The sequence below is a fragment of the Schistocerca piceifrons genome, chromosome 10 (genome assembly GCF_021461385.2).
Source record: "Schistocerca piceifrons isolate TAMUIC-IGC-003096 chromosome 10, iqSchPice1.1, whole genome shotgun sequence".
NCBI classification, from domain to species: Eukaryota; Metazoa; Arthropoda; class Insecta; order Orthoptera; family Acrididae; genus Schistocerca; species Schistocerca piceifrons.
The window spans coordinates 120,667,221-120,693,766 of record NC_060147.1 but is presented as its reverse complement, the minus strand read 5'-3'; the positions used below and the strand labels follow the sequence as shown (position 1 = coordinate 120,693,766).

The following is a 26,546-nucleotide window of genomic DNA, read 5'->3' as shown; positions in this document are numbered from 1 at the left end:
GTCGTGAATTGTTCAGTGTGTTGTAAAGAAACGAGGCTTACTAAAGTTCTGGCATCTCGGACCAGGGACGGCTATATGTGGAGATGTGAGGATAACAGGTCAAGGGAAGTGTTAGATTCCAATGTGTAGTTATGGCTGTGGGTGTTCCCGTATCGGGAACACCCCCCCCCCCCCCCCCCCCCCCTCCCCAATCAGTCTACTGACTCGCTGACTGGTTTGATGCAGCCCGTCCCGAATTCCTTTCCTGTTCTAACCTCTTGCAACCTACATCCTCAATTATTTGCTTGACGTATTCCAATCTCTGGCTTCCTCTACAGTTTTTGCCCTCTACAGCTCCCTCTAGTACCATGGAAGTCATTCCTTCATGTCTTAGCAGATGTCCTATCATCCTGTCCCTTCTCCTTATCAGTGTTTTCCACATATTCCTTTCCTCTCCGATTCTGCGTAGAACCTCCTCATTCCTTACCTTATCAGTTCACCTAATTTTCAACATTTGTCTATAGCACCACATCTCAAATGCTTCAATTCTCTTCTGTTCCGGTTTTCCCACAGTCCATGTTTCACTACCATACAATGCTGTACTCCAGACGTACATCCTCAGAAATTTCTTCCTCAAATTAAGGCCGGTATTTGATATTAGTAGACTTCTCTTGGCCAGAAATGCCTTTTTTTCCATAGCGGGTCTGCTTTTGATGTCTTCCTTGCTCCGTCCATCATTGGTTATTTTACTGCCTAGGTAGCAGAATTCCTTAACTTCATTGACTTCGTGACCATCAATCCTGATGTTAAGTTTCTCGATGTTCTCATTTCTACTACTTCCCATTACCTTCGTCTTTCTCCAATTTACTCTCAAACCATACTGTGTACTCATTAGACTGTTCATTCCGTTCAGCAGATCATTTAATTCTTCTTCACTTTCGCTCAGGATAGCAATGTCATCAGCGAATCGTATCATTGATATCCTTTCACCTTGTATTTTAATTCCACTCCTGAACCTTTCTTTTATTTCCATCATTGCTTCCTCGATGTACAGATTGAAGAGTAGGGGCAAAAGGCTACAGCCTTGTCTTACACCCTTCTTAATACGAGCACTTCGTTCTTGATCGTCCACTCTTATTGTTCGCTCTTGGTTGTTGTACATATTGTGTATGACCCGTCTCTCCCTGTAGCTTACCCCTACTTTTTCAGAATCTCGAACAGCTTGCACCATTTTATATTGTCGACAAAGCCTATGAAAGTGTCTTGATTTTTCTTCAGCCTTGCTTCCATTATTAGCCGTAACGTCAGAATTGCCTATCTCGTCCCTTTACTTTTCCTAAAGCCAAACTGATCGTCACCTAGCGCATTCTCAATTTTGTTTTCCATTCTTCTGTATATTATTCTTGTAAGCAGCTTTGATCCATGAGCTGTTAAGCTGATTGTGCGATAATTCTCGCACTTGTCAGCTCTTGCCGTCTTCGGAATTGTGTGGATGATGCTTTTCCGAAAGTCAGATGGTATATCGCCAGACTCACATATTCTACACACCAACGTGAATAGTCGTTTTGTTGCCACTTCCCCCAATGATTTTAGAAATTCTGATGGAATGTTATCTATCCCTTCTGCCTTATTTGACCGTAAGTCCTCCAAAGCTCTTTTAAATTCCGATTCTAATACTGGATCCCCTATCTCTTCTAAATCGACTCGTTTCTTCTTCTATCACATCAGACAAATCTTCACCCTCATAGAGGCTTTCAATGTATTCTTTCCACCTATCTGCTCTCTCCTCTGCATTTAACAGTGGAATTCCCGTTGCACTCTTAATGTTACCACCGTTGCTTTTAATGTCACCAAAGGTTGTTTTTACTTTCCTGTATGCTGAGTCTGTCCTTCCGACAATCATATCTTTTTCGATGTCTTCACATTTTTCCTGCAGCCATTTCGTCTTAGCTTCCCTGTACTTCCTATTTATTTCATTCCTCAGCAACTTGTATTTCTGTATTCCTGTATTCCTGATTTTCCCGGAACATGTTTGTACTTCCTCCTTTCATCAATCAACTGAAGTATTTCTTCTGTTACCCATGGTTTCTTCGCAGCTACCTTCCTTGTACCTGTGTTTTCCTTCCCAACTTCTGTGATGGCCCTTTTTAGAGATGTCCATTTCTCTTCAACTGTACTGCCTACTGCGCTATTCCTTATTGCTGTATCTACAGCGTTAGAGAACTTCAAACGTATCTCGTCATTCCTTAGTACTTCCGTATCCCACTTCTTTGCGTATTGATTCTTCCTAACTAATGTCTTGAACTTCAGCCTACTCTTCATCACTACTATATTGTGATCTGAGTCTGTATCTGCTCCTGGGTACGCCTTACAATCCAGTATCGGATTTCGGAATCTCTGTCTGACCATGATGTGATCTAATTGAAATCTTCCCGTATCTCCTGGCCTTTTCCAAGTATACCTCCTCCTCTTGTGATTCTTGAACAGGGTATTCGCTATTACTAGCTGAAACTTGTTACAGAACTCAATTAGTCTTCCTCCTCTTTCATTCCTTGTCCCAAGCCCATATTCTCCTGTAACCTTTTCTTCTACTCCTTCCCTTACAGCTGCATTCCAGTCGCCCATAACTACTAGATTTTCATCCCCCTTTACATACTGCATTACCCTTTCAATATCCTCGTATACTTTCTCTATCTGTTCATCTTCAGCTTGCGACGTCGGCATGTATACCTGAACTATCGTTGTCTGTGTTGGTCTGCTGTCGATTCTGATTAGAACAACCTGGTCACTGAACTGTTCACAGTAACACACCCTCTGCCCTACCTTCCTATTCGTAACGAATCCTACACCTGTTATACCATTTTCTGCTGCTGCTGATATTACCCGATACTCATCTGACCAGAAATCCTTGTCTTCCTTCCACTTCACTTCACTGACCCCTACTATATCTAGATTGAGCCTTTGCATTTCCCTTTTCAGATTTTCTAGTTTCCCTGCCACATTCAAGATTCTGTCATTCCACGCTGCGACTCGTAGAACGTTATCCTTTCGTTGATTATTCAATCTTTTTCTCATGGTAACCTCCCCCTTGGCAGTCCCCTCCCGGAGATCCGAATGGAGGACTATTCCGGAATCTTTTGCCAATGGAGAGATCATCATGACACTTCTTCAATGACAGGCCACATGTCCTGTGGATACACGTTACGTGTCTTTAATGCAGTGGTTTCCATTGCCTTCTGCATCCTCATGTCGTTAATCATTGCTGATTCTTCCGCCTTTAGGGGCAATTTCCCACCCCTAGGACAAGAGGTCATACTAGTCTCAGGAAACAAGGACTCAAGAAAACATACAGCACTTCTTATTAAATAAAACAGTAAACCAGTGAAAACTGCTTTTAATAAACATTTTAAATACAAGAATGCACTTGTACAATCTGAGAAAACATGCAGCATTTCTTATTAAATAAAACAGTAAACTAGTGAAAAACTGCGAATATCTTCTGGGTGGGGGGGGGGGGGGGGGCAGGCAGCTGCCCCCCCTCATCCCCACCCCCTGCCCCTCACTGGTAACGCTGATGTCACATAGTTTGATACTCGTCCCAACCTTTAGGGTACTACCTGTTGACCTAGAATCACAAAATTTGCCAAGAAGCAAGGTTTCACAGTAAAAGTAAAGCAAAAGATCTGAAACTTGTTAAATTTTAATTATATCTCATAAAAGAATGTCTCTTGCCATTTGAACATGTATTGCATCAGTAATTTGTCGAAAGTGTAACATACAAATACTACTGCGTGCAGACATAAAATGTAAGTTGTAGTCATGTTTTAAGTATATAAATAAAAAAATATTTTTAGCTATACTCTCTCTCTCTCTCTCTCTCTCTCTCTCTCTCTCTCTCTCTGTGTATGTGTGTGTGTGTGTGTGTGTGTGTGTGTGTGTGTGTGTGTGTGTGTGTGTGTGTGTGTGTGTGTGTGTAAACTGAAGTCCCCTGCTTGCTTCTTTTTTGTATGTCTGGGCTAGTCTGAGGATCTACCGTAAACTTCTTGATACAGTTTTGGAATTCTCGGGGCCAGTATCTTGCCAGAGGACAGAACTTTCGAGTTTTTGCCCTCTACAGTTCCCTCTAGTACCATGGAAGTCATTCCTTCATGTCTTAGCAGATGTCCTATCATCCTGTCCCTTCTCCTTATCAGTGTTTTCCACATATTCCTTTCCTCTCCGATTCTGCATAGAACCTCCTCATTCCTTACCTTATCAGTTCACCTAATTTTCAACATTTGTCTATAGCACCACATCTCAAATGCTTCAATTCTCTTCTGTTCCGGTTTTCCCACAGTCCATGTTTCACTACCATACAATGCTGTACTCCAGACGTACATCCTCAGAAATTTCTTCCTCAAATTAAGGCCGGTATTTGATATTAGTAGACTTCTCTTGGCCAGAAATGCCTTTTTTTCCATAGCGGGTCTGCTTTTGATGTCTTCCTTGCTCCGTCCATCATTGGTTATTTTACTGCCTAGGTAGCAGAATTCCTTAACTTCATTGACTTCGTGACCATCAATCCTGATGTTAAGTTTCTCGATGTTCTCATTTCTACTACTTCCCATTACCTTCGTCTTTCTCCAATTTACTCTCAAACCATACTGTGTACTCATTAGACTGTTCATTCCGTTCAGCAGATCATTTAATTCTTCTTCACTTTCGCTCAGGATAGCAATGTCATCAGCGAATCGTATCATTGATATCCTTTCACCTTGTATTTTAATTCCACTCCTGAACCTTTCTTTTATTTCCATCATTGCTTCCTCGATGTACAGATTGAAGAGTAGGGGCAAAAGGCTACAGCCTTGTCTTACACCCTTCTTAATACGAGCACTTCGTTCTTGATCGTCCACTCTTATTGTTCGCTCTTGGTTGTTGTACATATTGTGTATGACCCGTCTCTCCCTGTAGCTTACCCCTACTTTTTCAGAATCTCGAACAGCTTGCACCATTTTATATTGTCGACAAAGCCTATGAAAGTGTCTTGATTTTTCTTCAGCCTTGCTTCCATTATTAGCCGTAACGTCAGAATTGCCTATCTCGTCCCTTTACTTTTCCTAAAGCCAAACTGATCGTCACCTAGCGCATTCTCAATTTTGTTTTCCATTCTTCTGTATATTATTCTTGTAAGCAGCTTTGATCCATGAGCTGTTAAGCTGATTGTGCGATAATTCTCGCACTTGTCAGCTCTTGCCGTCTTCGGAATTGTGTGGATGATGCTTTTCCGAAAGTCAGATGGTATATCGCCAGACTCACATATTCTACACACCAACGTGAATAGTCGTTTTGTTGCCACTTCCCCCAATGATTTTAGAAATTCTGATGGAATGTTATCTATCCCTTCTGCCTTATTTGACCGTAAGTCCTCCAAAGCTCTTTTAAATTCCGATTCTAATACTGGATCCCCTATCTCTTCTAAATCGACTCGTTTCTTCTTCTATCACATCAGACAAATCTTCACCCTCATAGAGGCTTTCAATGTATTCTTTCCACCTATCTGCTCTCTCCTCTGCATTTAACAGTGGAATTCCCGTTGCACTCTTAATGTTACCACCGTTGCTTTTAATGTCACCAAAGGTTGTTTTTACTTTCCTGTATGCTGAGTCTGTCCTTCCGACAATCATATCTTTTTCGATGTCTTCACATTTTTCCTGCAGCCATTTCGTCTTAGCTTCCCTGTACTTCCTATTTATTTCATTCCTCAGCGACTTGTATTCCTGTATTCCTGATTTTCCCGGAACATGTTTGTACTTCCTCCTTTCATCAATCAACTGAAGTATTTCTTCTGTTACCCATGGTTTCTTCGCAGCTACCTTCCTTGTACCTGTGTTTTCCTTCCCAACTTCTGTGATGGCCCTTTTTAGAGATGTCCATTTCTCTTCAACTGTACTGCCTACTGCGCTATTCCTTATTGCTGTATCTACAGCGTTAGAGAACTTCAAACGTATCTCGTCATTCCTTAGTACTTCCGTATCCCACTTCTTTGCGTATTGATTCTTCCTAACTAATGTCTTGAACTTCAGCCTACTCTTCATCACTACTATATTGTGATCTGAGTCTGTATCTGCTCCTGGGTACGCCTTACAATCCAGTATCGGATTTCGGAATCTCTGTCTGACCATGATGTGATCTAATTGAAATCTTCCCGTATCTCCTGGCCTTTTCCAAGTATACCTCCTCCTCTTGTGATTCTTGAACAGGGTATTCGCTATTACTAGCTGAAACTTGTTACAGAACTCAATTAGTCTTCCTCCTCTTTCATTCCTTGTCCCAAGCCCATATTCTCCTGTAACCTTTTCTTCTACTCCTTCCCTTACAGCTGCATTCCAGTCGCCCATAACTACTAGATTTTCATCCCCCTTTACATACTGCATTACCCTTTCAATATCCTCGTATACTTTCTCTATCTGTTCATCTTCAGCTTGCGACGTCGGCATGTATACCTGAACTATCGTTGTCTGTGTTGGTCTGCTGTCGATTCTGATTAGAACAACCTGGTCACTGAACTGTTCACAGTAACACACCCTCTGCCCTACCTTCCTATTCGTAACGAATCCTACACCTGTTATACCATTTTCTGCTGCTGCTGATATTACCCGATACTCATCTGACCAGAAATCCTTGTCTTCCTTCCACTTCACTTCACTGACCCCTACTATATCTAGATTGAGCCTTTGCATTTCCCTTTTCAGATTTTCTAGTTTCCCTGCCACATTCAAGATTCTGTCATTCCACGCTGCGACTCGTAGAACGTTATCCTTTCGTTGATTATTCAATCTTTTTCTCATGGTAACCTCCCCCTTGGCAGTCCCCTCCCGGAGATCCGAATGGAGGACTATTCCGGAATCTTTTGCCAATGGAGAGATCATCATGACACTTCTTCAATGACAGGCCACATGTCCTGTGGATACACGTTACGTGTCTTTAATGCAGTGGTTTCCATTGCCTTCTGCATCCTCATGTCGTTAATCATTGCTGATTCTTCCGCCTTTAGGGGCAATTTCCCACCCCTAGGACAAGAGGTCATACTAGTCTCAGGAAACAAGGACTCAAGAAAACATACAGCACTTCTTATTAAATAAAACAGTAAACCAGTGAAAACTGCTTTTAATAAACATTTTAAATACAAGAATGCACTTGTACAATCTGAGAAAACATGCAGCATTTCTTATTAAATAAAACAGTAAACTAGTGAAAAACTGCGAATATCTTCTGGGTGGGGGGGGGGGGGGGCAGGCAGCTGCCCCCCCTCATCCCCACCCCCTGCCCCTCACTGGTAACGCTGATGTCACATAGTTTGATACTCGTCCCAACCTTTAGGGTACTACCTGTTGACCTAGAATCACAAAATTTGCCAAGAAGCAAGGTTTCACAGTAAAAGTAAAGCAAAAGATCTGAAACTTGTTAAATTTTAATTATATCTCATAAAAGAATGTCTCTTGCCATTTGAACATGTATTGCATCAGTAATTTGTCGAAAGTGTAACATACAAATACTACTGCGTGCAGACATAAAATGTAAGTTGTAGTCATGTTTTAAGTATATAAATAAAAAAATATTTTTAGCTATACTCTCTCTCTCTCTCTCTCTCTCTCTCTCTCTCTCTCTCTCTCTCTCTCTCTCTCTCTCTGTGTGTGTGTGTGTGTGTGTGTGTGTGTGTGTGTGTGTGTGTGTGTGTGTGTGTGTAAACTGAAGTCCCCTGCTTGCTTCTTTTTTGTATGTCTGGGCTAGTCTGAGGATCTACCGTAAACTTCTTGATACAGTTTTGGAATTCTCGGGGCCAGTATCTTGCCAGAGGACAGAACTTTCGAGAAATTTTATGACTCATTTCAGTTCATTTAGGAGTTGGGCTTTAAAATGATATGTGACCGTCTGATTTGCACATTAGTAAATAGCTCTGTGGCTTCTGTGGGAGACGGAATAGCTGTATGTCTTCTCTGGGAGATTGTTTACCATGGCCCCCTGATTTTTTTTCTAGCTATAGTGAGAGAAAATGATTGATTCTGAGGCTGAAACTTAATTATTCTTGTCTTATCATTACCAGAGGACTGTGGTATTACTGCTTGTTTTGATTTTATGCACCTGTTCGACTCACTTTTTTCTGATGTTTGATATAGTTTCTACATTATTGATTGACTTGCTTATTTGCGTAGCATAATACATTTGTTTGGCCTTCTTGATTGCACATGTTAGTATTTTACAATATTTCTTGTAATGTAATTTCATTGCTGGGTTTCTATGAGGGTCATTCAATAAGTAATGCAACACCTTCTTTTCTCGGCATATTTTAGTTTAAAAAAAAAATGTGCAATTTGTTGTCGAACATGGTGGAATATTCCTGATTCAATGCCTATAGTTTCATGAAGTTCCGATAGGTGGCAGCGCTATATGTAGCCTTCAAAATGGCAACTGTAATAGAGGTGCACCAAGTAGAGTGCTACCACTGAATTACTTTTGGTGGAAAACCAGAGCATCACAGATATTCGTAGGCAATCGTAGAACGTCTGTGGAGACCTGGCAGCGAACAAAAGCACGGTGAGTCATTAGGCGAGGCACGTCACGCAGACCTATTCGATCTACGATGTGCCGGTCGGCCTCACACAGATGTGACTACTCGGAACGTGCAGACACTCTCGTTTGAGGTGATCGGCAGATATCAAACAAACACCTCACTGCTCGACTGGACATCTCTGTCGGTAGTACTGCACAGTCGTCCACCAGTTGGGGTTCTCAGAGGTGTGTGAACACGGGGTTCTTCACTGTTAAACAGAAGACAATAAAGGGCAACTACAGACCATCTGTGCAGGGTCGCTCGTGCATTACGAGGCCGATCTCGACAATTTCGTGTCGAACACTGTCACGGGGGATGAAATGTGGATTCCGCATTTTGAACTGGCAACAAAAGGGCACCACCTCTCTTCTGACGGAAAAATTTCAAAGCTGCACCCTCAGGCGGTAAAGTCACGGTGACAGTCTTCTGGGACTCGGAAGAGGTTATTGTGTTTAACATCCTCTCTTGTAGGGCAGCAGTCAACTTTGAAATAATTTGTGCTACCCTCAGGAAATTGAGAAAATGACTTCAGCACGTTCGTCGCCACAAAAATGCAGGCAAACACCTCCTCCTGCGTGACAGTGCACGGCTTCACATGAGGCTGTCCACCCGAGGGGTGCCGACAAAATTTCATCGAACTGTTCTCCTCGTCCACCCCTTCCGACTCTGTTTGGCCCGACGAAGGATCCACTCGGTGGGAAGCAGTATGTGGATGCCGGGGAGGTTATCGGTGCATCGAGGCATCGGCTCTGTCGTCGACCGGTAGAGTGGTACCGTGTGGGCGTACAGATGCTACAAGTAAGGTGGTGTAAGGAAGATTATGTAGAAAATGAGGGATTTGTAGGCAACGTGGTGGGGAATGCTGTGGTATATTGGAGTTCTTAATAAAAGAAACCTTCTTTCGGAAGAAAATTGTTGCATTACTTATCAAATGCTTATTGTTGTGATCCTGTGTTTTGTACACAGATCCCTCTTTTGGACTCGAGATGTACAATACCTGTTGTTAACCAAACTTCTCTTCCGTTACAGATTGGTTTGGTGCCAATTTGTGTTTCTGGGATGAAGATGAATACACGAGGCACGACACGGACTCCTGGCGTGGGAGCATCGACAACTTGTCCGACGGGATTTTGACAGATATCTTCCCGGACATGGCATTCGGTGAGGGGCAACCGGAAATTGCTGACAGCACACTGCACGACACTTACTCCGGGCGTGTGAAAATCGACGACTTGCCCGACGAGGTTTTAATAAAGATCTTCTCGTACGTGTCGTTCAGTGTGCTGGTAGATGTGGTACCGAAAGTGTGCCTGCGTTGGAGAAGGCTGTCACAAGATTTGGAGTTGTGGGCTGACAAGGAATACCAAATCAGGTGAGAGACCTACTGAGGTATAAAATGAGCATTGTGTTGTTCTGCATCAGAGCAATATTGTAGCTCGATTTCTGATACTGAAACATTCGTGTGGGGAAACTTTGGATTTGCAAGTACTGTCAGCTGAACTTGGGTTATTAACAAGTTGTCCGTCAGCACGAATAGTCACCGACAAATGATAACTGTGAAACAGCTGGACCGCCCATTTGTGGAGTGCAGTTCCGAACGTGACATTTTTTCATTTCGGTGTCTGCTCCGCAGCCCGTACCGTCTAGATCTTTCTTACCGACCTGAGCTTTCCTGAACTGTTCAGGTAGAAACTCTCCCTGCAATATAGCATGTATTCTCGAACCCTCCTGGCCTCAAACTTTGTTAATCATTGTCCTTGACTGACCTGTTGCCTTCCCTGTTCCTACTCCAGTCTTCTATTCCACTAGTGCGCGCGCACACACACAGTCTTTTTACATTTTTCCGCGTCTGTCCCCCCCTCCCTGCGTCCAGCTGCTACCTGTCTAACTTTCCAATCGTACCTAGCTGCCCTACCTTCTCTCCACCGCTTCCCTGTACGCTTCCACAAGCAGTATGTACTGTCCCACATTCCTACCCCTACCGTGCAGCAGCATCCCCTCCCTGCCCCAGCCTCCTGCTGACCACCACCACCCAACCACCCATCTGGTGTTGTTGCTGGTAATCTGGCCTCGGCAGCTGGAGACAGTAGTTTGTGTGTGTGTGTGTGTGTGTGTGTGTGTGTGTGTGTGTGTGTGTGTCTATCTATACAGGCTGAAGCAATGAATGAAAATTTGTACCAAGGCCGGGATTCAAACCAAGCAGGCTGACATGTGATTGGGGACGGAGGTGTCCTGGGGTAGTCTGAGCTGTTGGAGGGGCCTCAGTGGTCGACACGTCTGTCCAGTGAGCACGAGACCCGGGTTCGAATCCCCGCTGTGGTACAAATTCTTATTTGTTGTTTCAGCCTGCATATAAAGTGTAATTAAAAAAAAATTACAAACTGACATTGCACATTGGGCATACAATAAGGATTAGTAGTCGCACAGGAACTGGGGGTCGGAAACACCGCGATAGAGTGCTGCGGTCACGAGCAGGCTTTACATTTAATTGTGCTCTACGTTCTCCTGGACTAACTTGACGGTCGCACGTATCTCGTATTCCTGTGAGAGGTTCAGCCGGACGTGTCGATCGACGTTCCCGTGCCTACTCGTTGCTGCATTAGATTTACATATGACGGAGCTCCAGTGCATTTCGGCAGACGAGTGAGGGCACATTTGCAGGCACCGTTTCCCGGCTGCCAGATTTGTCACGGTGGGCGGTTCGCGTGGCAGACACGATCACCCAGTCTTTCCCCGACTGATCCTTTGCCTGTGGGAGTATCTAAAGGGTCTCGTATGTGAAACACCTGTTACGTCACCAGAGGACCCATTGGCAGGGTTGTTGAGGCGGCAAGGCGTCTTTTAGGTACACCAGTTATCTTTGTGAGGATGTGCCGTTCAATGCAGCGTCAATGTCGGATGTGTCTCGACACGTCCGTACAAAATGTGGAGCATCTGCTGTAGTGGGATCCATTTGTAGCACGTGACGAAATAACTGCGACACTGCTAAGTCTTTGTGAACCTCAGTTCCTATGTGATTTCTGATCTTTGTCATACGCCCGTTGTGCTGTGTCAGTTTGTAAAAGTTTTTTTGAGTCACCCCGTATACATCGTAGGTGTCAGATACTCGGACTCTCGTCTCCGGAGCCTACATGATTCGAGCTCGTATTCCATCTCTAATGACACCTGTGCTGACTAGACTTTAAACTCGATCTTCCTTCCTTTGAGGTTTAATGCAGAAAGAGACAAAGGTAATACTCTGCTGTGTCGTCAATTTACACGTATTGAACAGTGTTTTTTTGCTGATCGTAGTTTCGAGATTTCATACAATGTAACTGAAATGGGAAATAAACGTGCCTCTTTTTTTACCAAGTTACACACTCATTTTTCCATAATGGTCTACAGAGCTCCTAAAATCACGGTTCGGCAGTATACGGTGTTCCCATCAGAGGTGTAAACCACTTTCCTTGGTACGCAATCTCGAAATTACCTCCTCCCAGGTAAGAGTAGAAGAAGTTGATACTGTACCGGCTCCAGTTCACTCATCTGTAGAGCACTGCTGACGAGGTTCGCAATTACGAGACAACCTGTTATTGAAACTGTAAGTAAAAGCAACGACTGATCAATATCTGCTGCCGTGATAGTTGCATGCTCAGTATTTATCGCTTGCGAGTGATTTTGAAAATTACCAGCTACTGCCCAGTATCATTACCATCTATCTGTTGCACAAACTGAGAACTTATTCTGAGCTCAAACGTAATTAGGTATCTCGAATAGAACGACCACTTTCTACATCTGCGTCTACATCTATACTCTGCAAACCACTGTGAAGTGTGTGACAGAGGGTACATGCCATTGTACCAGTTACTCGGGTTTCTTCCTGTTCCATTGGTGTGGAGCAAGTGAAGAGTAATTGATCAAATGCCTGTGTGTGTATGATGTAATTATTTGAATTTCATCCTCACACTCCCTACACGAGTAATACTTACAGGGTTGTCGGATATTACTAGAATTATCATTTAAAGCCAGTTCTCGAAACATCGTTAATAGACTTTCCCGGGAAAGTTTGTCCATTTTCGAGAGTCTTCCAGTTCAGTTCCTTCAGTATATCTGTGACACTCCCCCACAAATTAGACAAACTTGAGACCATTCGTGCTACCCTTCTCCGTATACCTTCAATATCCCCCGTCAGGCCTACGTGGCACGTGTCCCACGCACTCGAGCAGTATTGTAGAACTGGATGCACGAATGTTCAGTAAACAATCTCCTCTGTAGACTGACTGCACTTCCCCAGTATGCTACCAATAAACCAAATTGTAATCCCTGCTTTACCCAGTTCCAACAGTGACTCACTGATATTATAGTCATAGAATACTACATTTTTTTCATTTTATGAACTGCACTGTTTTACATTTCTGAACATTTAAAGCAAGCTTTCAAACTTTGCACCTTTTTGAAATCTTATTGAGAAGTGATTTAATATTTATGCAGATTCTTTCGGATAGTAGTTCGTCGTAGGTAACTGCGTCGTCTGTAAAAAGTCTGTTTTTAATATTAATATTAATATTGCCTGCACGGTCATTAATGTACGGCATGAACAGTAAGGGTGCCGATGCACTTCCCTGGGGCTCATCTGAAGTTAATTCTGCATCGGGTGTGTGTGTTGTTCTTAACACAAGTTAGTTTAACTAGTGTGTAAGTCTAGGGACCGATGACCTCAGCAGTTTAGTTCCTTACAAATTCACACACATCTGTACATTTTTGAATTCTCCATCTGACTATGACCCCGAGATAACATACTGCGTCCTGCCTACCAAAAACTATTCAGTCCAGTCACAAATTTTACTCAGTACGGTCGTACTTTCGACAGTAAGCATAGGGGTGGTACTGAGTGAAGTAAGTTACAGAAATTGAGAAATACTGAGTCTACCTGGCTGCCTTCTACTGGGGCCTTCAGTATTTCGTGTGAGGAAAGTGCAATTTGTATTTCACACGATCGATGCTTTTGGAATATGTACCGGTTTTCGTCGAGAAGGTGCCCTTCTTGTGGACGGGTGAGACCTGTTCTGGGCTTAGTTTTCTGTTTGAGGAATCTGTAGTGGATTATAGTTAGCCCCTCTTCTAACTTGGCTGCAAATTGAGTATAGAATCAAATGGGGATTCCATTTGGCCCTGGAGCTTTGTTCAGTTTTAACAACTTCAGCTGTTTCTCGACACCACTGGCACAGATACTTACTTCGTTCATATTTTCAGTGGCACGAGGATTAAATTACGGCAGTTGTCTTGGACTTTCGTTTGAAGGTAACATTTAAAAATGGAGTTAAGCAGTTCAGGTTTTGCTTTGATATCCTCGATTTCAGTTCCTCTCTCATTCACTTGTGACTGGGTGCAAACTTTGGTGCCACCACCAGCCTTCACATATGACAAAAATTTCTTCAGGTTCTGTGAAATATCATTTGACAGTATTCTACTACAGTTGTCACTGAAGGCCTCACACATTCTCATCTTCTGTGTATTCCAGAAGGCACGGGTTCTAATGTCGTCGGTCGTGTGAAACCTGCCTCAAATGTTTTTCAAGTGATGTCTTGAAACCCAAAGATTTTATTACTGAGAGGAGACAGTGTCTTATCTCAGATATAGAGTCATCAACAGAAGTAGAAGTAACTTCAGTTGTGCCCAAGGGAAGTACATTGGTACCCCTGCTGTTCATGTTGTTATGTTAATCAGTTGGCAGACAAAATTAATAGTAACTTCAGGATTTTCTCAAATGATACGGTTATCTATAGCAAAGTACCGTCTGGAAAAAGATATGCAGTATTCAGTCAGAGCTCATTAAGTGCTTTAACTGTACAGAAATGTAAAATTACTCATATAACAGGACACACAAATGTGGTATCTTATTAAATTATATTATGTTAGATGAATTGTTCATCCTATAAATCCGTATTGGAGAGGTATTCCAGGATCTAAAACATGTCAGATGTATTTTTGTACATGATGTGATATTAATTAAAAAATACAGTTACAGTAATTATAGTAGAAACACGTACAGTGTAAGATGAGAAAAAAAATGATGCACCGTGGAGGAATTATCCAAATAGAATGTAAATCAGTAGATGTGAAATACATGTACAGGTAAGCAAATGATTATAATTTCAAAATAATTGAGTGATTTCTTCAAGAGAAAGAGCTTCACAGATTGAGCAAATCAATAACACATTGGTCCACCTTTGGTCCGTACTCTAGCATTTATTCAGCTTGACATCGATTGAGAGTTGCCAGTTGTCTCCCTGAGGGCTATTGTGCTAAATTCTGTCCAATTGGTGCAAATCCTGAGCTGGTCGAAGGGCCCTGCTCCAAACTTTCTCGGTCGGTAAGACGTATTGCAATCTTGCCGGTCGAGGTAGGGTCGGGCTAGTACGAAGACGAGCAGTAGAAACTCTCGCCGATTGTGGGTGGTCGTTATCGTGCTGTAATGTAAGGCGAGGGTGGCTTGCCGTGAAGGGCACAAAACGGGGTGTGGAAGATCAGTGACATACCACTGTGCCTGAGGGAGCTGCAGGTGACAACCAAATGGACGCTGCTACGGAATGAAACGGCACGCCAGACGATCACACCCGGTTGTCGGGCGACAGTCGGGTCAGTATCGCACCACTGTCCGGACATCTCCTGACACGTCTTCGCCGGTCGCAGGCCTCAGTTTGAAATGGGATTCGTACTGGAGACAATTCTACTCCGGTCGATGAGATCCCGGCCCAGATGTGGCCGTCGCCGCTTCGAAAGGGCTTGTCGGTGTACAGAGGTGTGTGGTTGTCGGCACAAGTGGTGCCTCGAGCTCGGCCGCCTTTGCGTGAGCCACCTGTTGAGGGTCCTTGTGATCACCGAAGCGTCAGTAGCGCGTCGGATCGACGATAATGGTGAATCTGCGGTTTGAGTGCCTCCCTGACAATTGCTCAGTCCTTGCATTCTGCCGTATCTCTAGATCGACTGCTTCCTTCTCGGCGCTGCGTTCGGCCTCGGTTCACCTATTCCTGCCGACGTTGTCGAATAGTGGCATTGCTCCCGTTCAAATGTCCGGCGATTCGTCGATTGATCCGACCGGGTTCTTCGAGCCCGACTACTCGTTCTCTCTCGAGCGCTGACATCTGTGTATACTTCTTTCGTGCTCTTTTCTGTGAGGTGTAGTTACTGTCCGACTGAGTTCACGGAATGAAATTTGCAAAGATTTTTTGCCTCAGTATCGACATGTCCCCTGTTTACTATCCCTGCCAGTTGCACAGTGAAATTACGTCGTAGTGTCACACGTACGTCTGTCAGCCGCCAAAGTTTACAGTTTTGTATTTTCCATTGATGCCTGTGTGATTGTGAGCAGTTTGCACGACTCTTCTGTGGTGCACCCACCACACAGGTTTCGCTAATTTACAGTGAGCTCTTGTAATAAAATTTCCAGAGCATGAACAGATGTTTCTGTCAGTGTTTCGTTTGATGGTTGCCTTTCCTCTTCAGTTTTGAAAGCTAATACTTTTAAAGTAATTATACCACCTACAGACCCTTGCTTAATTTTGTTATTTCTGTCAGTGGAGCTTCTGCAATTGGATGCCAGTGATACTTTTGAGTATGTGGAACCCTCTTATCCTCTGATTTATATCAGTTCAGCATCTACATCTACATCTTCTCAATTTCTTTCTCTAGTGCTTAATATTCAGACTCCTGCACATTGTCAGTTACCATTCTTCGTATTCGTCCCTCTGCTTTTGCAGTGTGTATTTTCCTTAGGCCAGTATTACACTATCAAATTTCTTTGTCAAAGATTTGATCAAAGATGTGATCAAATATTCCGTCAAATATATTTGACAAAGATCTTTGACGTAGCGCTACAAGGGGTATTACACTGTCATCAAATTTTTCATCAAAGTTCAAGATGGCTGACAACAACTTATTAACCGCAGCAGTTGCATGTACCGCAATTGCATTGTGTGCACGTGCGGAAAAGAAGTGGGGGGAAAAAAGGAACCATACATATGAGGTTGTCAGTCTTTAATTCCTGGGATTACAACTTGATAATAAATTCAGTTGGGAGGAGCACACCACAGAACTGCAGAAACACCTTAACAAATCTGTATTTGCAATTCGAGTGTTAGCAGACATAGGCAACATAAAAATGACAAAGCTTGCATACTTTGCCTACTTTCATTCCATAATGTCATATGGTATAATATTTTGGGGTAAATCGTAAAGTCAAACAAAAGTTTTCAGAGTCCAAAAGCGTGTAATACGTATTATTTGTGGAGTAAATTTACGGACGTCTTGCAGAAACCTCTTCAAAGAACTGGGTATACTATCTACTGCCTCTCAGTATATTTACTCCTTAATTAAATTTGTCCTAAATAATATATCTCTTTTTCCAACAAACAACTCAGTTCATACATACAATACCAGGAACAAAAATGATTTGCACAAGGACTTAAAAGCACTTACTTTAGTTCAAAAAGGGGTCAACTACTCGGGAACACTCATCTTCAATAATTTGCCAAAAACATAAAAAATTTAGTTACAAATTAAGATCAGTTTAAAATAAGCCTGAAAGACTTACTAGTGGCCAACTCCTACTTCATTCACGAAATATTTAATAGAAACAAATGATGTATTTATTCATACTATTAGTGTTGTTATTTCAGCTTAAAAAAAATTGACATGTTCCACATCCATGAGGATCTCCTCAGCACGGATCTATGGAACAAAAACTAATCTAATCTGGGTGAAGCCGTGGGTTTTATGACGACACGATAAAAGCATTCAACAAAACTTGTTACGTGAGCTTACAGTGGAAGACGTCAAGTCGTACATCAGTTACATAAGAATGGATGAGAATACATTTGTGTATGTGCTCAGTGAAGTGTATACTCATATCACAAAGCACAATATTCACTTAAGAACTGCTACATCTTCAGAAGACAGGCTCACTGTAACACTCCGATTCCGTGCTACAGGAGAGGGTTATGTTATGTTAGGTCAGGTCAGGTCAGGTCAGGTCAGGTCTCAAATCTTCTTAATCTATTTTTGTATTCAGGGTGCCTCACGTTGTAAAGCGCCTTATCAGCTCAATACATTTCTATTCATTTTGTAGTTGTCGGCACACACCAGTTGTATTTACCGGCAATGTTTATAAAAACATTACAGACGACAGAACGCTGCAGCGATGCTAGTGCTCCATGTGGTAACATGTCACATTGCAGTGAACAGAAGACAAGCGATTTCTTTGATCAAATCTACAGCGAGGCCCTAGATTTGATCAAATATTGGACGACATTTGACAAAGTCCCTATTACACCATCAAATATCTTTGACAAAGATATTGGACAAAGAAATTTGATAGTGTAATACCGGCCTTAGTTCCGGCTAAAATGGCCTGGCTGGTGAGCTGGAGATAAGTACGGTGTAAATAAGTAAAATCACGATAAATGATGTTATACCTCTGACTCGGACTCAACGAATGATGTGGATATTCAAAGTAGCAGCAAAGTGATGAAAAGTAAAAGTGTTGAAACGTGAAAACAATGACATGACGGGGAGGGGGTGTAGACAGGAGGAGGAGATATTTGAAGACAGGACAGGTTAGCATAATTTGAGCTAATTGTTTTGCTCCACACCTGTTTTCTGTGATTCTTGCCTGCCTCCCTCAAGATATCAATTGTTGTCTGTCATGTAAATCAATCCGCTACCATTTCATTTGTTGTTTTAAGTTTGACGAGTCCTGTTACTTCTTTGCTTCTAGTATTGGATGTGTGCCTTATTCATTTCCTAATAGTCCTTCCTTTCTATTGCCACGTGCAGGAACCAGTAATTCTGAAATTTAATGTCTGTGTTGATCCATTTTTGTGCCTATCTTATTGAATAGATATTTATCTGTTTGCTTCTGGCTTGATGCGAGACATATGAGGCTGAGCTGAAGAGTAATGCCCCCGAATTTTTTATTCTGTTCTCAATACCAGTTGAGGTATTACATGTCATACATATTATTCGGTCGACTTTGCCAGGAACTTTTTCCACTAGAGGTCTCCAGACACTAGCATGTAACGTGGCAGTGTGTGACATAACTATGTCGGTGCCTGAGAAATAGAGCACTGTAATAGTGTTTTCTAACTGTCGACCTGCGGGGCACACTCTCCTTCCTCATGACAATACAACATCACCCAGGAATGCTGCAACAATCTGATGCCTCGTGTTCACTAAAAATCAGTCGTCCTCGGCACAGTCCCCACTTTGCCCCATCCAAATTCTATCTGTTTCGAAAACTTGAAGAAAACCTTCAAGTACTTCACTTTGATAGCGCTGAAGTGGTGCGAGCAGAGGTGAGGAAGTGGCTCTGTCAATGAAGTCAAACGTTCTACAGTAACAGTGTCGGCAAATTTGTCTGTTGTCGGCAAATTTGTCTGTTGTCGGCAAATTTGTCTGTTGTCGGCAAATTTGTCTGTTGTCGGCAAATTTGTCTGTTGTCGGCAAATTTGTCTGTTGTCGGCAAATTTGTCTGTTGTCGGCAAATTTGTCTGTTGTCGGCAAATTTGTCTGTTGTCGGCAAATTTGTCTGTTGTCGGCAAATTTGTCTGTTGTCGGCAAATTTGTCTGTTGTCGGCAAATTTGTCTGTTGTCGGCAAATTTGTCTGTTGTCGGCAAATTTGTCTGTTGTCGGCAAATTTGTCTGTTGTCGGCAAATTTGTCTGTTGTCGGCAAATTTGTCCATTGTGTGCAATGTTAATAAAGCTTTTTGTTTAAAAAGCTTATTTGTGAAAGTCTACTTTCATCACACAACTTTCTTTTTACAAATCAGAATTACCAGTTTCGGCCACTGCCATCTTCAGCTCATAAAATATTCTGTGTAGGTATCGATGTTGAAATCTGTATGTAGATACATAGTAAGCTCCTACTATGTACCTATGTATATAGATTTTGATGTTGAATGCATCAGAATGTTTTATGCACTGAAGATGGCACTGGTAACTGTGAATTGTAAAAAAGAAAAGTCAACCTTTACAAATAAAGTGCCATAACATTATCCTGGACTCAGAGACTTCATGCATTCAGTTGATAGATTAATTTAAAAAGCTCTAGGGGTCTTTACATAAAAAATTTGGAGGTGTTACTTTTCAGTATGCCCTCGTAACTTTGATTGTAGACGCTAAAATTGTACTACTGCAGAGTGTTGGCATTGAAAAGAGAAGTTGTCTTTCCCACGTGTCGGTGTTCCTATTCGGGAATAAGCTCTCAGCATACCACTATGTGACAGGCGATACTGCGGTTACGACACTGACACCTGTAAGGGCGGCAAGACCGACGAAGGGGCGATACAGACTTTCTGCGATGCCCCGAACCTCAGCAAAGTACGCATGTTGCGTCCCGTCAGGTCCCGTGTCTTCCGCGCGCTCTACAGCAGATGCCACAGACTGTCCGAGCTGCACATGGGTACCAAACAGCAGCTCAGCTATTCGGTAAGTGCTACATTCTTCACTTCAGTGTTAAGGCTTAAATATTGGAGGTTATGCTTTTCCTTTTAAATATCTCTAGGTAAGTAAGTGAGGCTAAGAAAATGTGTCCATTACCACCATCCCAGCTTGTACTGGTTTGTGAAATTACATACAATTTTTTGTAGCAGACTTTCATTAGAAGCATACTTTTCTGCCTAAAACTTGGTTGCCCACGGAGTGAGGCTGTGGCAGTACCACATGTCGGTCTCTGCCTGAGATTAGTCGATTTCCCGGGACATGTTTCGTCAGTCAACTGTGCCTGTCGAAGTGGTGGTCCTCCTTGGTAGTAAAGGACGACATTTCTCTGACACTGACATAATTTTAGCTTTGTTTTGAAGTGCAAGTTTGGCATTAGATTGCTTGAGAAATGGCCATAATGCTAGGAAAATGGCAACTGTTTGTAATTTTCATGATAACCCGTCATCGAGTCAACCAAACTTCTAACAATCTGTGTGTTCTTTGGATAGGGTCCGCCTTTAGCAAAACACAATTTTGTTTTTTAACCCAAACATGTTTCACTGCAGTAGCAGCACCTTCATTTTGCTTTTATTTTTCATCTGTTAATGACTGTGTTCTTTGCTGTTTGTATACATGTAGCTGTTAGTTTTTAAATCGTAATTACTGATACTTGAAAAAACCACATAAATTACAAATTCATACCTGTTCACCACATGGTGTGGTTTTTCTGATGTGCTGTGTTTCTACAGTGACCGTTTTCTTGCACAGTTTGTCATCTGCAACCAGTTATACCTTAAAGTAGATAAATTCCACAAACGTCTGATAAACCTTACTGACATACAACTAACCAACCAAGAAATAAATTTTCTAGAAAAAGGCCCAAATACAATGGCAACACACACATCACACAAAAGACAGTGGAGAATCTTATCACAGAAAGTGAGTACATCATAAAACAACAAAAAGAAACAATAGTCCAAACTTCAGTGCAGGTCTGACAAGAGAATTAGTCGCAGAATAAATAAGATGCATTATAAAGGAAAACAAAAACAGCATATTGACGGGAACAAAAACTGAAGAAGAAAAAACCTCCAGAAAAATAAAGGACAAACTTAAAAACAATGAGACGCTCATTACGAGATCAGACAAGGGCAGCACCGTGATAATAATAAAACAGAAGGAATACAAAGAAAAAACCTTAAAATTTCTGGAAGACGACAACATAACAAAGCTAACCAGTGACCCAACACAAAGATACCAGAATAACACACTAACACTCGTAAAAAAATATCGCACATATATCTACAAATCAGAAAGCAAAATGGTTGAAACAAAAGAACACCCAAACTGAACAGCCTACTAAAGCTCCACAAGGATGGCATTCCGATACGCCCTGTAGTCAATTTCAGAAGTGCACCCATACTTACAGAAACGTTGCAGATACACGAATAACAGAAGCATACACAACACTGAAGAGCTGACACAACAAATCAAAGACATCAACATACCCACAAAAGCCACACTCACATCATTTGACATCACATCCATGTACACCACAGAAACAATCAACATCATCAAACAACAATTAGAACAACGAGCCAAAAGTCCCGAACCCCGCATAAAGGAAGTAGCTAGCATTCTAAAACTAATCACAGAACAAAACTATTTCTCATTTAACAATCAGTTCTACTCACAAGAAGACAGGCTTCCAATCAGTGGACTCCTAGCCAACATTGTTCTTAATCACATTGAAAATAAAATATTCGAAGCAATAGTAAGACCCAAACAGCACTGGATAATATATTGGTACTGTTATGTAGATGACATCATATGCCTTGTAGATGAAACACCAAGTCGCATCCAACAACTCAACAGTGATATAAACAAAGTACACCCAAAAATAAAATTCACCATAAAAACAGAACATGACAAAAGGTTAACCTTCCTTGACCTCACAATATACAGAAACAACAACCAACACCAATTCTCTGTATTCAGGAAAGTGACCACCACCAGCACAGCCATTCACAAAGACTCCAATCATCCGATTACACACAAACTAGCCGGCTTCCAATATATGCTACACAGACTGAACAAAACCCCACTCACTGAAAACAACTACAAGAATGAATTGCAGATAGCAGTAGAGAATGGATATGACATAAACACTATAGATAAACTGAACCACAAAATTAAAAAGGACACCCGACACACAAAAACAAAAGCCGCCTCATCAACTTACAAGCACACAGAACCTACTCATGAGCACACACGAACAGGAAACACTCACAATGACAAGCAGGTAGTTCACTCTCACCTACAACAACAAAGCAGTCCACAGAATAGGCAACATACTCAAAAAAATAAGGGGTAAAAGTAGCCTACAGGACAGACAACTCAAAACAGTCAACTAAGGACAACCAACACAAGCACAGAAACACAACACATCTGGTATTTACCAGCTAACATGTCAGGACTGCAAATCAGTTTATATAGGGCAGACAAGCAGAAACACAGAACAGAGAAGAGCATTAAAAAGTAACCGCTGTCATTCCACATTCGCTAAACACCTCATGGACAAGAAACATAACTCAACAACAAAATTCTCAAATGCAGCAACATTTCCCCCCCCCCCCCCCCCAAAAAAAAAAAAAAAAAAAAAAAAAAAAACTGATAAGGTAAAGAAGTGATACATGAGTAAACAGCTCTCTGCAGTGGCACTCTGTTCTATGCGCTCAAGGAATTATTAGACAAGACGAACCAATAGAGCTTTCACCCACCACTCCCCACCATCCCAGCTAACCCCCCCCCCCCCCACACACACACACACAAAAGAAAAGAAGAAACAAATGAGACACCTCCCACTTCCGAAAGATTCAGAACAACCGCCAGGAACACCTTCAACTGTTCCACTGTCAGCCATCTTGTTCCACCGCCCTCCATGTTTGTTTTTACAGCTGGTAAAGCAGTGAAACAGTGACAGTGGCAACTCAATAAATAGTGGTTTGACAGTGATAAAGACAGCAAAGAACACACTTTATCTTTAACAGATGAAGATGCTGCAACTACACTGAATCATGTTTGGGTTAAAAAACGAAATTGTTTTGCCAAAGGCAGACCCTTTCCAAAAACATATGTATTGTTAAACCAAACATGGAAAAAAGAGCTTCAACCCCAAGATGATTACTTCTAACAATCACTACTGAGTAACGCAAAAATTTTTATAATGTTCCCTCCTCCCTGCGCACAGATCGATTTTGCACTCACTCAGTAACATTCATTTCAGAGTAAAAGTAGGCTGTAAATTTTTCTTCTCTCGTTATAAAATTGAAAACATATTTCCCAAAACATCCCACCTTCGTCATACAAACAAATCGTAGTATTAGTCTCCAAACATACTCGTGTTTACACTCGGATATTTATTCGTATACAATTAAAAAGGATGCAAACACTCTCACATCTCCACAATATCGGAACAAAATCCATACATTGTAAATACAGAGTGAACCAGAAGTAGCCTGACCCTAAATTCAAAAAATTGAAATCTTTATTACAATATATATAACGTATACATTCACAATATACATTTTTCCGATAATACGAGTGGATGCTGTTAATGTCGTCCACTCGATGCAACACGTGCCTCAACATTTTTCTTCATGTTGCCTGCTACTTTTTGGATGGAGGTGTCACCAATCCCAAAGAAAGCAGGTGTTCACAGATGTGAAAATTACCGAACTATCAGCTTAATCAGTCACAGCTGTAAAATACTAACACGAATTCTTTACAGACAAATGGAAAAACTAGTAGAAGCCGACCTCAGGGAAGATCAGTTTGGATTCCGTAGAAATACTGGAACACGTGAGGCAATACTGACCTTAAGACTTATCTTAGAAGAAAGATTAAGGAAAGGCAAACCTACATTTCTAGCAATTGTAGACTTAGAGAAAGCTTTTGACAATGTTGAGCGAAAGGCTGTTTACAATTTGTACAGAAACCAGATGGCAGTTATAAGAGTCGAGGGGCATGAAAGGGAAGCAGTGGTTGGGAAAGGAGTGAGACAGGGTTGTAGCCTCTCCCCGATGTTATTCAATCTGTATATTGAGCAAGCAGTAAAGGAAACAAAAGAAAAATTCGGAGTAGGTATTAAAATCCATGGAGAAGAAGTAAAAACGTTGAGGTTCGCCTATGACATTGTAATTCTGTCAGAGACAGCAAAGGACTTGGAAGAGCAGTTGAACGGAATGGACAGTGTCTTGAAAGGATGATATATGATGAACATCAACAAAAGCAAACCGAGGATAATGGAATGTAGTCGAATTAAGTAGGGGGATGCTAAGGGAATTAGATTAGGGAATGAGACACTTAAAGTAGTAAAGGCGTTTTGCTATTTGGGGAGCAAAATAACTGATGATGGTCGAAGTAGAGAGGATATAAAATGTAGACTGGCAATGGCAAGGAAAGTGTTTCTGAAGAAGAGGAATTTGTTAACATTGAGTATTGATTTAAATGTCAGGAAGTCATTTCTGAAAGTATTTGTATGGAGTGTAGCCATGTATGGAAGTGAAACGTGGATGATAAATAGTTTGGGCGGGACGAGAAGAGAAGCTTTCGAAATGTGGGGCTACAGAAGAATGCTGAAGATTAGATGGGTAGATCACATAACTAATGAGGAGGTATTGAATAGAATAGGGGAGAAGAGGAGTTTGTGGCACAACTTGACTAGAAGAAGGGACCAGTTGGTAGGGCATGTTCTGAGGCATCAAGGGATCATAAATTTAGCATTGGAGGGCAGCGTGGAGGACAAAAATCATAGAGGGAGACCAAGAGGTGAAGCAGATTCAGAAGGATGTAGGTTGCAGTAAGTACTGGGAGATGAAGAAGCTTGCACAGGATAGAGTAGCATGGAGAGCTGCATCAAACCAGTCTCAGGACTGAAGACGACAACAACAACAACAACAACAACAACAACATATTCCAGACCGTCAACATAACTTCTTCTCTAGCAGGTAGTGGTGGGTCAGTGGCTAAATAAACTGAACACTCTTTGTATTAGCTTGGAATCATATTTTTCTCTTGTGGAGAAACACAAACAAGGGAAACGCCCCATCGCACCCTCTCTCAGATTTAGTTGTAAGATGGCTCAGTAGATAGCCTGTCAAAAACTGAACACAGATCGAGCATGAAAATAGAAAGAAGGCATACTACACCGTGGGAAAAATCAAAATCGAAACCGTGAACAGTCCAAACTTAACAAGTGCAATGTCGAGCGCAGCTGAACGGATGTGGCATCGCAGCTAAGTGATCACAGTGTCAGAGTGCGTATAGTAAGAATAAGTTACTGTTGCAAGTAAACGAATCATTTCCGTGGGAGTGATCACATTCCTACCATATGACACACGTACTATCATTAATGCTGTGTACGACATACCAGACGTGTTTTCCGGTGGAGGATTTGGTTGACTTGTCATCCACATTTGTGTCTGCTTTTACTACTGTGTTAGCATTCGAGCAATCTTACTGTGACAAAGGAAAAATAAATAACAAAAAAATTTGGATGAAGATGTAAAAAATAAGCTCTAACCTTTTCTTGCTCCCTATTTGTTATATTACACAGTACACTGTGATGCTACTAACCTGTTTTGAGCCTCATCCTCTCAGTAGTGCCTTCAGACTGTCACCTCCACTGTGAAAACCTTTTGAGTAGTGAATAATGTGATAAAGTAATGGATGCAACACAACTGTTTTTCAGTTCCACTCAGTCATACATTTATTAAATTCAAAGAGACCTGTTGGACGGTGACCAGAGTCTTAACTCTGCTGTCTATGCTGTGCAAAAACTGGCCTAGCCCACACATTAAGTAAAATTTCGGCAGCACTTTTTGTGAACTTAATCCTTTCGTAACCCGTGGTTTTTTTTTTTAAAAAAAAAAAGCAAAATATGTTGATTACAGCTCATTATTAAAGGTACTATAAGCATTCGCATTCAACATGGCACAGGTCAAAAAACACGTCTGCAGACCACAGTCTTGTAAACACAGTTTATCTCTGCAGCAACCAAAATAGTTCAGCAATATTTCACAGAGACATGTTGTTAACAAAAGAAATGGCCGAAAATGTTAGTTGTTCCAAGTATTACAACAGACAGAATTTGATATCTTTCACTGCATAACTTGATCCAAATGAGCACAAATTTACATCAAAACGTCAACAGATGACTTTTTAAGCGCTGTCTTCACACCATCATTACGGATTCTGGCTCATAGATGTTAGTGTGTAGATTGCAGTCCACTGGCTGAAGATTTTTGGGTGAGGCAGATTATTTAAAAGGCTTGTGTATGAATATTTTATGATCTCTGGAAATAAATTTTTGGTTGTAAAGCTAATAGATGAGGGTCTACTAATTTAGTTGAGCTGTTTGTTCTAACAGTCGCTCAGTTCACATGGTAACAGTTAGTAAAATACAAAAGGTTACAAAAATATTTTGTGTGTCTATACTTGGAATTACCTATATA

General features: G+C 41.7%; 1 protein-coding gene across 1 annotated transcript in view; it reads left to right on the top strand.

Moving 5' to 3' along the window:
- The window catches only part of LOC124719057, an 88,235-nt gene that overhangs the window by 5,015 nt on the left and 56,674 nt on the right, over positions 1-26,546 (top strand). Inside the window, exons 3-4 of the mRNA XM_047244727.1 lie at positions 9,602-9,944; positions 19,836-20,037. Of these exons, the coding sequence (XP_047100683.1) occupies positions 9,602-9,944; positions 19,836-20,037 (545 nt within the window). The remainder of the gene's footprint in view (positions 1-9,601; positions 9,945-19,835; positions 20,038-26,546) is intronic.